Source organism: Anomaloglossus baeobatrachus, chromosome 4 (assembly GCF_048569485.1).
Source record: "Anomaloglossus baeobatrachus isolate aAnoBae1 chromosome 4, aAnoBae1.hap1, whole genome shotgun sequence".
Classification (NCBI taxonomy): domain Eukaryota; kingdom Metazoa; phylum Chordata; class Amphibia; order Anura; family Aromobatidae; genus Anomaloglossus; species Anomaloglossus baeobatrachus.
The window spans coordinates 403,648,715-403,664,000 of NC_134356.1; the positions used below are offsets into that span (position 1 = coordinate 403,648,715).

Consider the following 15,286-nt stretch of genomic DNA (forward strand, 5'->3'; position numbering starts at 1 on the left):
TCTGTTCCGTACTTACGTGTCTCCGTGTGTTAAGAACGCTGACATGTCCGTGTTGCTCCGGCAGCACGGGTGTCACATGGCCCGCACCCATACCACACGGATGTAGTGTGGATGCGGTCCCGTGTGACACGCGCCGGAGAAAACACACATGTCAGAGTAAAAAAAAAAAATCGTTACTCACCTTCTCCAGCACTCCTGTCTCTGCCGCTGCTGTCACTTGCTGCCGACCACCGCTCATTATTCTCATTTAATATTCACTTCACTGCTGCTGGCAGCAGCGGGGAGACGGCAGGGCTGGAGCCGAAGATCAGCACCACGGACAGCAGGAAGGACCACGTGAGTATGCAAATTACCGGTGTGTTATCGCGGATAGCACACGGAGAACACACGTGGCCCGCACGTACCAGAGACACGTACTTACCTACACACAACACGCAGGGTAAATACGTGTCTCGCGGCATGTGCATGATTTTCACGTGAGTGTGTCGGAGGCCTTACACAGTACATAGCAGCGCAGACATATAAGATTATCTCAGCACATTTTTTTAAATACATCCAATTGTGGAAATTATTTTAATCCAAGATCTATTGATTAAAATAAACAGTAAAATTAACTTTGTTCATGAGAAAACCCATTTAATAAAGTACTCTCATGATAATTTCCCTTATATGTAATAATGTAGGAAGAGGACACATCCATATTTAACATTTGCAATATGTTTTTGATATACTCACACATTATTTATATCTATATGACAATTGCTGCCAATGTGCACCTGTTTGCACTAATCGGAAGACATTGTAATGGATCGTGCGCATGCGCCATGGTGTTGTCATGATTCGCCTCCCTATACACATGGCTAGGGGGCGGAGCCTTCTCTCAGGCCTCACTTCCGGCCCCTGGATGCCTTAAAAGCTGACACTTCCAGTGAACTAGCGCCGGCTATAAGCTTAGCTCTGCTTTGCCTGTGATTGCTGGTCCTGTGAGTGATATCCTGATCTGTGTGTTCCTGTGCCCCCGTGCCCTTGTCTGTGTTCTGTCCCCTGGTCGTCCCTCCTGTCCTGTGACCCCCCTCCTATATCCCCACTCGGTTGCTTCCTCCGGTACTGACCTTAGCCTGACTTTGACTTCGCTTCTGCTCGCTCCTCTGGTCCTGCTTCTGCCCGTACGGTGTTTGACCCAGCCTGTCTCACTATTCCTCACATACCCTGCAGTTCTGCCTCTCAGCTATGCTGATTAGGCAGTGCATGAGAACGCTGTGCATTTCCTTCCTGATTCTCATTGCTCTGTGTAGTGTCATCTGCTGCAGAGCTCTGGCTCCCCCTGGTGGCAGCATTACAGGTGTTACAATGACAGAATCAGATTCCTCCCTGGAAGACTATTTCAGCAAATCTAAAGAAAACATGTGAAAGATTTGTCTGTCTTCTATGAAGTTTTCCCAAGAAGAAAATTCTGGGATGCAAAGGCCAGGTTCACAAATAACAGTTTAGAGCGGCTTAACATATAGGTTGTTTTTATTTTATAGCTAAAGCAGGGTGTACATCCTAAAGAGGAAACAGTATAAAAGAAGGAATATACTGTTTGAACTAGGTTTGAAAAGGGTAGTATGTAGACATTTTCTTTTCTTAATGAAAAAGTACTCAATGAATTATTGCTATTTTTTACTGTAGATTATTATGGAAAGCGGAAAAAGCTTACAAAGTCTACCGGGGAAGACCCTGCAGACAATACCCAGACCAGACCAACAAGACGCAGAAAAAGGAGAAAATCCATTTTTGTACAAAAGAAGAGGCATACATCAGTGGCCGATATTAGCCCAGTTGGCTTTCCTGAGGTATGGAAAATAAAGAAGTCCAGAAAATTAAATGCACAATTTTGTTTAAAAAAAAATGTTAGTATATTATATTAATTATTTCATATATGAACAATATAAACATAGCAATTGAAATACTGATCACTTCATTTGGAAATTTGATTATTATAATTCATTTTTTTACACTATTTTGAAAAACCATAATTAATGGATTGTTATTGAAAATAGAAAACTGGTAACTTATATATTTGATGAAAATTTTTATTTCATTTTTGCAAATATCTCTGTATGCAAAGTGGATACGATTGAACTAAAAATAATGTAGTCTGTGCAGAAATTGACCTGAGCTCTAGAACAAACTTTCCATTTACAGTTTATGTCCCATTTATATAATAAATTTAGAGACTGAGGGCCATTCCATGAGTACAATAAAATTAAAAAAACAGCAGTATGTGAAAATGATAGCAAAGGATGACTCCAGGAACTGGCTGTACTATAGCAATGCCCATTTAAAATTCAAGACAATAATTTTATTTTAAGTGTATGGGTCATTTTTTTTTAGATCACATATAAAAATGATTTTTTTTTGTCATATTTTCTAATATTAAATAAATTTACCATGTTAATAGGAGAGTGCAGATGATGATGGCCTTGAAGATGATACAGGCAGTGAGGAGACAAGTTCTGAAGTACGTGATGATCATACTGACACCTCCTCTGTTGAAGTTCCCTCTATTCGTCCAAGGAGAGCAGTAACGCTGAGAAATAGCATTGGGTCTGACAGGCCACCTCTAGTAGAGAGGGCAAGAAGAGTCCGGAAAACACGCTCTCTTTCATATGCTGAAGAGGTCGATACCACAAATGGGAAAGATGTAAGTTTTTATGAAATAAACCAAAAAATGGAAACAGTCAGCTCCCTCTTGGAAGAAATAATTAATGGATCCCATAGTACAGAGATAACCAAGTGAAGTAGAAAGTGCAGCGCAGAAAAAAATCTTCATAAAAACCTCTTTATTTAAATTTCCATCAAGCAATCATAAAAATTCTTGAAATTGTAGCTTTAGAAATTAAAAATGTACACAGATGCATTTTGACTATGAAGGCCTTATTCATTGCATGTATAAAAATTAAATGATCAAGCCTTCTTATATATGCTGCACTCTATTTTCTTACAATTATTAAATGCCCCTCTAAAGTTCGGCGTCCGTACCAGATACCTAGTGTCCTTACATGGACCCCAAACATGGAGAATAGCCGTTATCATTGTCCCTGCAATAGCTTCTCATAAACCAGATCAGATACCCATACTATGCACTGATGAGGGGCAATCACCCTGAAACACCGTGTCTGCAAATTGGGGTTCTGATCTAGCATAATTCCTTAGTAATATGAAAAGGCTTATTAAAAAGCCCCTTTTGACTTTTAGGATTGCTACTTCCAATAGGTGGCACTAGGGTTTGACTCCTTCCTCCCTGGAGAGACCATTTGTACACAGAAACACATGCACGCTCCTGTCAGAAGTGTGTCGCCTGTACCGGTGATGCAATGTCAGACTCGAGTCCCTTACATGTGTGACTACGGCCTAAGAGATACCGCATACGGCTTTTTTTTTTTAATTTATATAAATAATTTTAAGAAAACGACGTGCGGTCCCCCCTAATTTTCATCCCCAGCCAAGATAAAACCATCTGGGGGCTGGTATTCTCAGCCCGCAGCCACCCGGTATTGCCGCATCTATTAGGTATGACAATCCCAGTGCTATACCGGCTCTTCCTGAATTGCCCTGGTGCGATGGAAATCGGGGTTATGAGGGGTTAATAACAGCATACAGCTGCTACTAAGCCCTAGATTAGTGATGGCACAGGTGTCTATGAGATACCTGCATCACTAATCTATAAGTGACAGTAAATAATCACAAACACAGAGAAAAATCCTTTATTTGGAAAAAAAATACAAAAACGCACCCTCCTTCACCACTTCATTAACCCCCAACACTCTGCAGGTCTAGCATAATCCTCACGACGAAGTCCCACAACGACGTATCCAGCTCTGCTACATCTCACAGCTAGCAGCCATAGAGAACGACAGCCAGCTGTGAGTGTAGCCTATGAATGAGCCGCAATGAGCGATGTCTGCAGGCAGACACTGTCACAGGCTCGGGGCGCGTCTGCCTGCAACCAATCACAGACTACAGGACAGCCGGTGTGCGTGGAAAGCATGGAAAACTGCGCAGTATAAGAAGTGAATGCGCGACCCGGAAGCAGTTTGCCGCCATGACACTAGTCTCCGTAAGTATGAAACTCTCACTTAACTCTTGTTTTCTTTATTATTCAATTATTTTCCCCTTTTACAGTCCGGATCCACTCAGCCCTAATAAAGAGTCTTTTATGAAGATTTTTTTGCCTTGGACTTTCTACTTCTCTTTTTTTCTGTAATCGACTCATTTTTTGAGAATAAAAATAAATTATTATTGTATGCCATAGCCTAGCATCAATACAAAGAGTACTATATGCATGTGAATAGGAGGAATCTGGAGATGTCCTTGAGTTTTAAAAATGTAATGTTTTGGAACAATAAATAACATGTCATGTTCTACAAAGCCACTGCATACAAAGTTGTAGTTATGCTTTTGAATAAAGACATTAACATGTTTTAGTCTGAAATTCAGCTGGGGTTAATGGCTAGTAATATTTGATTATTTTGTTCCTAAAGGTTAAAAAAGAAGAGGAAGAAGAATGTCTGGTCCTAGAGAGCAACCCCTTAGAATGGACAGTAACGGATGTAGTGAAATTTATTAAGTCTACAGATTGTGCTCCCTTATCTAAAATTTTTCAAGAACAGGTATACATAATATTTTGTACATTATACCATGGATAACAGAAAACCCCGTTATTATACTTAGTACATTCTGGAGGTTTAGCATACTTTTGACTGGCTACATTCTATAATTTTTTAGCATTCACTAAAACTTTAATTATTGGTTTTTAAAACAGCAACCAGTCAAATGTTCAGAAATAATATATAAATCAATAGGTACAAGGGATGGCAAATGTGATATTTCTTTTCTGTAGTTCTTCCTTGTTTGCTGTTTCTTAGCTTCATAGGAGCAAAAGCTATGATCTATAACTAGGGCTCAGGAACATGCTTACAGGGAGTCTGAGGTAGACAGAGACTCAGGTCTTGCCTTATGATTGACTCAGGCTGTTATTCTGTCCATCCCCCGGCAGCTGTGCCTTGCCTGATTGATTAATATATAAACTCGTATCTAAAACAGCTTACCAAGAAGCATTCAGCAAGGGCAAAATAATCATAGAGCTTGGCCACTAGTTTTTTACTGATGGCCTATCCTTAAAGTGATTTTCCTACAAACAAAGTTAATTTCAAAGTTCATATTGATCAATAGATCTTTTAATAATAATAATTTACACAATTGGATGTGTTTAAAAAAATGTTCCTGTGCTGAGATAATCTTATATATGTGTCCCTGCTATGTACTGTGTAAAGGCCGTGTCTGACTGTGCAGGGACATAGTCTGAACATACCACAGATACTGGGCCCGGAAGGAAGCAAAAGAGAATATACAGATAGCACAGCAAGGGATCATAACTGATTCTTTTTTTGAGGTAAAGTATTTTCCTGCCTGTTTTTAATATGTTTTACCTCAAAGTAAGAATAATTTACGATCCCAAGCTGTAATGTTTGTATACTTTATTACTTCCTCACAAGTCCAATAGACGTGGTGATTAGAGATGAGCGAACCGGTCGCGGTTCGGCTCGAGGTCGGTTCGCCGAACGGGGGTCCCGTTCGAGTTCGGTTCGTCGAACGTTCGACGAACCAAACTCGAACCTATAGGCTATAATGGGAGGCAATCACAAACACATAAAAATGCATGATAAATGTACACAAACAGTTAATAAACATTGCCATAACACTTTCCGGTCCCCGCGATCCCTTCTGCACTCTGTCTCCTGCCGCTATTCCATCCGATGATCGCTGAATCCTCCCGGTGACGGCACTGCCAGCAGAGATGCAGGACCTATCGTGACGTCAAAATAGCCATGTGACCAGTCACGTGGCTATTATCTCATTGGCTACAGACTGGTCACATGACTATGACGCGTCATGTAGGACCTGCGAGTGCATCTCTCCGGTACACGGTGCACATATGTGTATCGCCGTGTACCGGCGACATGCTCTAGCACACGGTCGACTCCCCGTTCCGTTAGGGACCGGCTGACACAGCCGGTCATTAACGGAGATCACCGTTGCCATAGCAACGCAGTTAGCGGTGACGTCACCGCTAACCGCGGCTCCGAGAGCACCGTTGCTATGGTAACGCGTCTGTCAGCGTTACCGCTGTTACCGCTGACAGCCAGCACTGATCACTCACGGAGTGAAGGCTGCACGCTGCTTCCCGATTGTAGTGAGGATTGTAGTGAGGATGAGGTTCCCCAGCCCCAAGTGATGAGCTGGTGAACCTCATCCTCACTACAATCGTCACTACTACTACACTAGTGAGGATTGTAGTGAGGATGAGGTTCCCCAGCTCATCACTTGGGGCTGGGGAACCTCATCCTCACTACAATCGTCACTACTACTACACTAGAAAGAAAGAAGACAGAAGAGCAGGATCGTGGAGGGCTGACAGGAGGTAATAAAGATGGAGTCTCTAATGTGTCTGTGTATTTATTTCTATTAAAGTATTTTTTCTCTGTGTGGTATTTTTTTTTAACCCTTTATTGGAGATTCTTAATGGCCGGGTCAAACGTGCCTGACATTAAGAATCTCTGGCTTAATACTGGCTAGTAAAACAAAGCCAGTATTAACTCATGATTACCCAACAAGCCACCCGGCTCCAGGGCTGTTGGAAGAGTTGGATACAGCGCCAGATGATGGCGCTTCTATGAGAGCGCCATTTTCTGGGACGGCTGCGGACTGAAATCCGCAGCAGAGGCGCCCAGAAACCTCGGGCTAACCTGTGCTGCGGATTCCAATCCCCAGCTGCCTAGTTGTACCCGGCTGGACACAAAAATTGGGCGAAGCCCACGTCATTTGTTTTTTAATTATTTCATGAAATAAGTGAAATAATTAAAAAAAAACGGGCTTCCCTATATTTTTGGTTCCCAGCCGGGTACAAATAGGCAACTGGGGGTTGGAGGCAGCCCGTGGCTGCCTGCTGTACCTGGCTAGCATACAAAAATATGGCAAAGCCCACGTCATTTTTTTGGTGGGCAAAAAAATTCTGCATACAGTCCTGGATGGAGTATGTTGAGCCTTGTAGTTCTGCAGCTGCTGTCTGCTCTTCTCCATACAGACAGACAGCAGCTGCAGAACTACAAGGCTCAGCATACTCCATCCAGGACTGAATGCAGAAGTTTTTTGCCCCCTGAAAAAATTATGTGGGCTTCGCCATATTTTTGTATGCTAGCCAGGTACAGCAGGCAGGTACGGCTGCCCCCAACCCCCAGTTGCCTATTTGTACCCGGCTGGGAACCAAAAATAAAGGGAAGCCCTTTTTTTATTATTTCATGAATTTCATGAAATAATTAGAAAACAAATGACGTAGGCTTCGCCCCATTTTTGTGTCCAGCCAGGTACAACTAGGCAGCTGGGGATTGGAATCCGCAGCACAGGTTGGCCTGAGCTTTCTGGGCCCCACTGCTGCGAATTGCAGTCTGCAGCCGTCTCAGAAAATGGCATTTTCATAGAAGCGCCATCTTCTGGCGCTGTATCCAACTCTTCCAGCACCTGCCTGCTATACCTGGCTAGCATACAAAAATATGGCGAAGCTCACGTCCTTTTTTTGTAGTTTTTTGGCAAAAAAAATAAAAATGCTTCCCTGGATTTTCCATTGCCAGTGAAGGTAACACCAAGCAGTGGGGGTTAGCAGCCAGTAGCTGCTTGGATTACCCTTAGCTAGCAATACAAAAAATGCAGCGGGAGCCCATATATATTTTTTTTAATTATTTATTTAAATAACTAAAAATAAAATGGGCTTCCCTGTATTTTGATTGCTGAACATCACAGTGCTGTAAAAATAAATATTTAAAAAAATGACGTAGCGCTCCGCGGTATTTTTGATTCTCAGCGCAGATAAAGCAGACAGCTATGGGTTGCCACCCCCATCTGCCTGCCGTTACCTTGGTTGGCAATCAAAATACAGAGAAGCCCATAAATTTTTTCTATTTAAAAAATAGTTAAAAAAAAAATGATGTTGGGTCCCCCCATTTTTGATAGCCAGCTAGGGAAAAGCAGACGGCTGTAGCCTGAAAACCACAGCTGGCAGCTTTACCGTGGTTGGGGATCCAATGTGGAGGTCCCCTCAGGCTCTTTTTTATAATTATTTTATAAATATTAATAATTACACAATAAAAGTAGGGTCCCCCCCAAATTGGATCACCAGCCAAGGTAAAGCGGACAGCTGTGGTCTGGTATTCTCAGGGTGGGAAGGTCCATAGTTATTGGGCCTTCACAGCCTAACAATAGCAGGCCGCAGGCACCCCAGACGTGGCGCATCCACTAGATGCGCCAATCCTGGCGCTTCACCCCAGCTCATCCCGTGCCCTGGTGCAGTGGCAAACGGGGTAATAAATCGGGTTGATACTAGCTGTAAAGTAACCTGAGATCAAGCCCAGCAGTTTGTGATGTCATGGCATCTCTTAGATACCCAACATCATAAACTGTCAGTACTAACAAAAAAAAAATCGACAAAAGAAATTTATTTGAAAAAACAGTCCCCAAAACATTTCCTCTTTCACCAATTTATTGTAAGAAAAAAAATAAAGGGGTCCCACGACGACTCTGGACCGTCTAGAATATGGGGGGGAGACACTCAGGGAACGTATCCCCCATTTTCTAGGAGTGCGGACCCTTCATGTGAGGAGTGTGGGTGCAATGAATCTGCACTCACTCTTCTCGGGTCCACAGCAGCAGAGTCCATGTCGTAATGGTTGCTACCAAAGCTGCAATGCCCTGCTCATGAGGTAAGGGCATGCCTAATCAGGAGAACTACTGTAGAGGAAGCTCTGCTCACTGGTATATAGGTGCTCAGAGGTAATAATAGATAAAATTAGTGAGTAACCTCGGCACTCTAAATCTCCCAGACTAAGTCAGTAAGTCACAACGGATAGTAATGCAAAATCACTCTTTATTGGTCCGTATTAAGAAAAAAATATTTTTCATAAGCATATATGTTTTTGTCCAAAACAAGTTACAAATGACGTTTCGGCCTGAGCCTTCGTCAGATTGGACTTATCTGCATGTAATCATGAAAAATGACAATAATCAGTATCACATAAGAGTGAGAGAACAAAAACATAAACTCGAACAATGTAGAGGTACAATTGGGATGCAGCAAAAAAATTGCAACACAGCAAGAAATGAAACACATGATACAAATGTCATAATACAGTACAAGGACAATATAGTAATGACAAATATGGGGTCAGAGTAGAGCTACAGTATGCATGGCAGAGCTAATGGGTAGACCAACCATAGAAAAAGAACGCAGAAAAAGTGGAGAATAAGTGGAGAATAAGTGGAGAAAAAGTGGAGAATAAGTGGAGGAAAACTGGAGAAAAAGTGGAGAAAAAAATGGAGAAAAAGTGGAGAAAAAGTGGAGAAAAAGTGGAGAAAATGTGGAGAAAAAGTGGAGAAAAAAATGGAGAATAAGTGGAGAAAAAATGGAGAAAAAAATGGAGAAAAGTGGAGAAAAAGTGGAGAAAAAGTGGAGAAAAAAGTGGAGAAAAAGTGGAGAAAAAGTGGAGAAAAAGTGCAGAAAAAAATGGAGAAAAAGTGGAGAAAAAGTGGAGAAAAAATAGAGAAAAATTGGAGAAAATGTGGAGAAAAAGTGGAGAAAAAAATGGAGAATAAGTGGAGAAAAAATGGAGAAAAAAAATGGAGAAAAAGTGGAGAAAAAGTGGAGAAAATGTGGAGAAAATGTGGAGAAAAAGTGGAGAAAAAAATGGAGAATAAGTGGAGAAAAAATGGATAAAAAGTGGAGAAAAAGTGGAGAAAAAGTGGAGGAAAAAGTGGAGAAAAAAGTGGAGAAAAGGTGGAGAAAAAGTGGAGAAAAAGTGGAGAAAAAGTGGAGGAAAAAGTGGAGAAAAAGTGGAGAAAAAGTGGAGAAAAAGTGGAGGAAAAAGTGGAGAAAAAAGTTGAGAAAAAGTGGAGAAAAAGTGGAGAAAAAGTGGAGAAAAAGTGGAGAAAAATTGGAGAAAAAAATGGAGAAAAAGTGGAGAAAAAGTGGAGAAAAAATGGAGAAAAAAATGTAGAAAAAGTGGAGAAAAAATGGAGAAAAAGTGGAGAAAAAGTGGAGCACCTTTCATGTGGCACTAAGGGGTTCTTAGCTTTGTATTTAGCCAAAAAAATGAAAAAAAAATGACGTAGGGTTCCCCCTAGTTTTGTAGCCAGCTAGGGTAAAGCAGACGGCTGCAGCCTGCAGACCACAGCTGGCAACCTCACTTTGGCAGGTAATCCAAAACTGAGGGCACCCCACGCTGTTATTTTAAATTAAATAAATAATTAAAAAAAAAAACACGTAGGGGTCCCCCAAAATTGGATCACCAGCCAAGGTAAAGCAGACAGCTGGGGCCTGATATTCTCAGACTAGGGAGGTCCATGGTTATTGGACTCTCCCCAGCCTAAAAATAGCAGGCCGCAGCCGCCCCAGAAGTGGCGCATCCATTAGATGCGCCAATCCTGGTGCTTCGCCCCAGCTCATACCGCGCCCTGGTGCGGTGGCAAACGGGGTAATATATGGGGTTAATACCAGATGTGTAATGTCACCTGGCATCAAGCCCTGGGGTTGGTGAGGTCAGGCGTCTATCAGATACCCGACATCACCAACCCAGTAAGTAATAAAAAAAATAGACGACAAACACATTTTTATTTGAAAAAACACTCCCCAAAACATTCCCTCTTTAACCAATTTATTAGAATGAAAAACAAATCCAGGTCTGGTGTAATCCAAGGGGTTGCCATGACGATCCACACTGTCCCAGTCAATGAAGAGCAGGATGTTCCCCATTGGCTGGGAGAGCAGTGCAGTGACCTGAGCTAACATCAATGGGTCAGCCCAGGTCACTGCAGGGCATGACAAGTGCTGCTGTCAGCGAGGTACATTACCTGCGCTGATCTCCAGCACACTGACAGCCCCTGTCACTGAGTTCAATGACTGGCGCCTTCACACCAAGTATCGCGAGAGGCCCGTGACGTCACCACTAGTCAGTCTCGGGTCGGAAGCGAGAGAAGGTGATGTGACAAGCGGCGGCCATGCAGGACAGTGACAGCGCTGAGGTCGGGATGGCGGGACTTCATCACCGCAGGTAAGCCGAGCGGGACCATGTGTGCAGAGTGTGTGTGTGTGTGTGTGTGTGTATGTATGTGTACATGCCGCGGGCAGGAGGGGGCGGAGCGAGCTGAGCGGGGAAGTGTCTTCTTCCTGCACGTAACTAGGATAAACATCGGGTTACTAACCAAAGCGCTTTGCTTGGATACCCGATGTTTATCTTGGTTACCAGCTTGTGGCAGGCTGCCAGCGATGGCTCCTGCACACTGTAACTGTAAAAAGCCCTGCTTTTTGCTGCTAGAACCGTTCTCAAACGTATCTAGAACTATCGAGCTTTTGCAAAAAGCTCGAGTTCTAGTTCGATCTCGAACAGCCCCCAAAATCACTCGAGCCGCGAACTGGAGAACCTCGAACCGCGAACCGCGCTCAACTCTAGTGGTGATCATTGGTATGATCCGACGGTGTTCCTGTACAGTCAGACACTGCCATTACACAGTACATAGAAGGGACACATATATAAGATTATCTCAGCACAGGAACATTTTTTTTTTAAAACACATCCTATTGTGTAAATTATAAGATCTACTGATCAATGTGAACTTTGAAATGAACTTTGTTCATAGGAAAATCCCTTTAAGTATAGTGCATCTCAATAGATTTGAATATCATCAAAAAGTTTGATTTCAGTAATTCAATACAATAAGGGAAACACATATATTATATAGGGTGATTACAAACAGAGTGATCTATTTCAAGTGTTTATTTCTGTTAATGTTGATGATTATGACTTACAGCCAATGAAAACCCAAAAGTCATTATCTCAGAAAATTAGAATATTATATAATACCAACTGAAAAAATGATTTTAAACTCAGAAATGTTGACCTATTGAAAAGTATGTACAGTAAATGCCTCAATACTTGGTCGGGGCTCCTTTTGCATGAATTACTGCATCAATTAGAGGAATAATTTTTGAAAATAATTTTATTATTGGAGAGCTTGAACTCTTTTAAAGTTAAACATGCTTTGCTTTATATTACTATACTTTATATTCATAGTTCAATCTTTAATGTACAGGACTTTCTGGACCTTATAGCCTAAGAGGAATAGTTTATATGTAATGTTTGATACTAGGGGCATATAGTTCCTTTAAAATGGATCTAAAATCATCTTTGGATATATTTATAACAGTACATAAGTGGACTAAATATGACTATTTTGGGTATTTTTTAGGACATCGATGGACAAGCATTCTTACTTCTGACTCTTCCCACAGTACAAGACTGTATGGAATTAAAACTAGGTCCAGCCATAAAGCTCTGCCACCAAATAGAGAGAGTCAAAGTGGCATTCTATGCACAATATGCCAACTGAACCCTCCGACATGTTTTGCTGTATCTAATCAAGACTTATTCTTAAAGTGAAAAAAAAAATAAGTTTTCAAGAAAAAAAATGGAAAAAAGAAAAACACACAAAAGATTTTTTCACATTTGTAAGCATATGTACTGTAAATATTGCTGCCCTTTTTGTATGTAGCTAAGTCTAATCATAGCTATGAAATACAGAGGAATCCCAAACAAACAGAAGGATGGATTTTTGTCTTGTTTTTTCCTGATATAAAGGCATACTTTGGCATGTCTGATCTTTTTGCAAAACTCGTAATCTTCTTTCATATTGAAAGTGTGTGTTTGTCTATACCGTGATCTGTGGCTTAAGGGAAAGCTTTGATATAGTCGTTCACTTTCTATTGTTGCTTCTTGTCATTTTAATACCAATCTGGAGGAAATAAAGTCTTTCACTGCAGGAGAAGTCTATCTTTCATTGCAGAGTAATAAATTGCAGTAGACTTCACTTGTCATTAGGCTGCATTGAATTGGAAAGTCAGGCTAGCTAGGTGACTATAGTTATCTGATTTAATGATGCCGTAACGGGAAGCAAATGATATCACGAAGGTGTTATCTGTCTTAATTGTTAATACTGATTTTGCAATGCCATAATGTGAGAGGTATACTAGAAATTTATTTAAAATATACTACTTAAAGAATGTCAATCACCACTTATTAAAAAAGGGGGTAGCCCCAGATTGGTGATTTTTCCATATATGATGTAGTAACAAAACCGCTCATATATTCCATAATGTCCCCCAAAAGGATTTGACTTTCAAGCAAAATTAGAACCCAATATTCCGAGTTGTGAAATCCTGGCATACAAAGCATAATGCCCACAGCCTACTCACCAGATCTCACTTTTTGAACTAACCAAGTGCAGCCACTTAATTTACTAAGCTGTTAACGTGCGGTAACATCATTAGAGAGGTTACTGTGCAGTAGCTGCTTACTAAATTATGCGGCAGTGCTTGGGTAATGCAAAGAGTGAGATCTTATGAGCAGCTGCAGAAGGTTGTGGGATATTGCTCCACATTCTGGGATCTCACTAGCCGGAAATTTGGGCTTGACTTTTTAGAAAATCAGGTCCTTTCAGGGGACTTTAGGGACATGTGCAGATTTCTTATAGTATGATATTTAGAAAAATCACCAATCTGGGACTGCCTACTCTTTTCTTAAATATACAGGCAGCTCCAGATTGGTGAAAGGTAGTCTTTGAGGCTCTGGTGCATCACTTCCATGCTTGGTATTGTTATATTTTCCTTCCTTATGGCACAACCATTATGTATGGCAATTTAGTATGTTTTTCTTTAGTAACACATAACATCTACCACTTATCATACACATGTAGTGCTATACAATTAAAAATGTGGCATTTCATTGTTTACTGTTACAACACATTCTGACTTGAATATAGGATGACACTTGGAACATAGGGTTATGGTAGGATTTTATTTTCCTGCTTCTAAGGGGTAATCAGCCAAGATCACAGTGATCACAAATCCCCACCATGTCACAAAGCGTTATCTGTAGCATACAGCGGACACCTCCTGAAGATGGTGGGGGTCAAGAATGTACAGTGAGAGGTTCCAAGGAGTTAATATTTTCTGATTATCCCCACAATGGGTATACTTTTAATAAACCCAATAAATACATTCATTTAAAGAGTATGGATATACACAAGAGATAATGGGAGTTGTATTGTGCTGTATTCTGCGGAGATGGATATGTCCCACAGATGATTGAATTTGAGTTGAACAGTCTCAATATATACTAGAGATGATGAGCGAGTTGTACTGTATTTAAATATAAATCATAGATAATTGAGGTCAAATGGCATGTAGGGGTATATGCATAAATGTAAAGGTATTGTCCACTGAAAATAACTTATCATCTATCCGCATGATAGGTGATCACTTGTAGATTGACCTATTATCTCCATTATTTCCATTATAACCAATTTTGAATAATGCAGCAATGTGCATGCCCAGCTATCGCTAAATTAATTTTCTATGGGACATATGCACTGCTGCTCTATTATAAATGTCATTAATGGATATAAGTGCCCCTTTCTGTACATTTGGATGGGTTCCAGCGGTTTGACACCACCGTTCTGCTTTTTCAGTGGATTGTTGAGGTATCTTGACTGGACAACCCTATAAGATAATCTAGATTTTACTGCACATTGGTTTACATTGGAGTTTACTGTACATGATATAAATGCCAGCGATAATGGTTTGGAGCAACTGTATAGTGTGGAGATACCTGGTTGCACTTGGCCACTAGCTGCATCTGGCCGGGGTCAGATGGAAGCACAGGGAGGACTTCTCCATATAGTGTAGCACTACTACACATACATCACATACATGCTAAAAAAATGTATAAAAACACATAGAAATGTAAATAAAAACATACACATACTCAGATACCTATGTATACTCGAGGGCTACACACACACAGACACACACACACACACGGTTATAATGACACAAAGCAGGAGAGTACATTTCTATTCCACACATTCGTTACTTTACTGAAGTTCTGAAGATAGCTAAATTATCCCAGAAGACATTCCAGGATTTCTTTTTAATGAAGTGTACAGTGTACCCAGGCACAGACATAACTAAGTGTGGCGCAGAATAGAATGTAATGTTACTGTTCCATTAGGTGTAAAACTAACTGCAGAAAGTAAAATGATTGCACTAAGAAGCCCATATGCTTGGCGATTTCATCAACTACATTCTCCAACAATTTCTGGTTCCAGCACAATCGGCCAACAGTCTCTAACTGGATATTAG

General features: G+C 41.0%; 1 protein-coding gene across 4 annotated transcripts in view; it reads left to right on the forward strand.

Moving 5' to 3' along the window:
* The window catches only part of SFMBT2 (Scm like with four mbt domains 2), a 365,966-nt gene extending 353,208 nt beyond the window's left edge, over positions 1-12,758 (forward strand). For all 4 annotated transcript variants that reach the window (XM_075345324.1, XM_075345321.1, XM_075345322.1 and 1 more), the window contains 4 exons: positions 1,672-1,835; positions 2,444-2,686; positions 4,527-4,655; positions 12,337-12,758. In XM_075345324.1, coding sequence (XP_075201439.1) covers positions 1,672-1,835; positions 2,444-2,686; positions 4,527-4,655; positions 12,337-12,477 — 677 coding nt within the window. In that variant the 3' untranslated portion in view covers positions 12,478-12,758. The remainder of the gene's footprint in view (positions 1-1,671; positions 1,836-2,443; positions 2,687-4,526; positions 4,656-12,336) is intronic.
* The last annotated feature ends 2,528 nt before the right edge of the window (positions 12,759-15,286 follow it).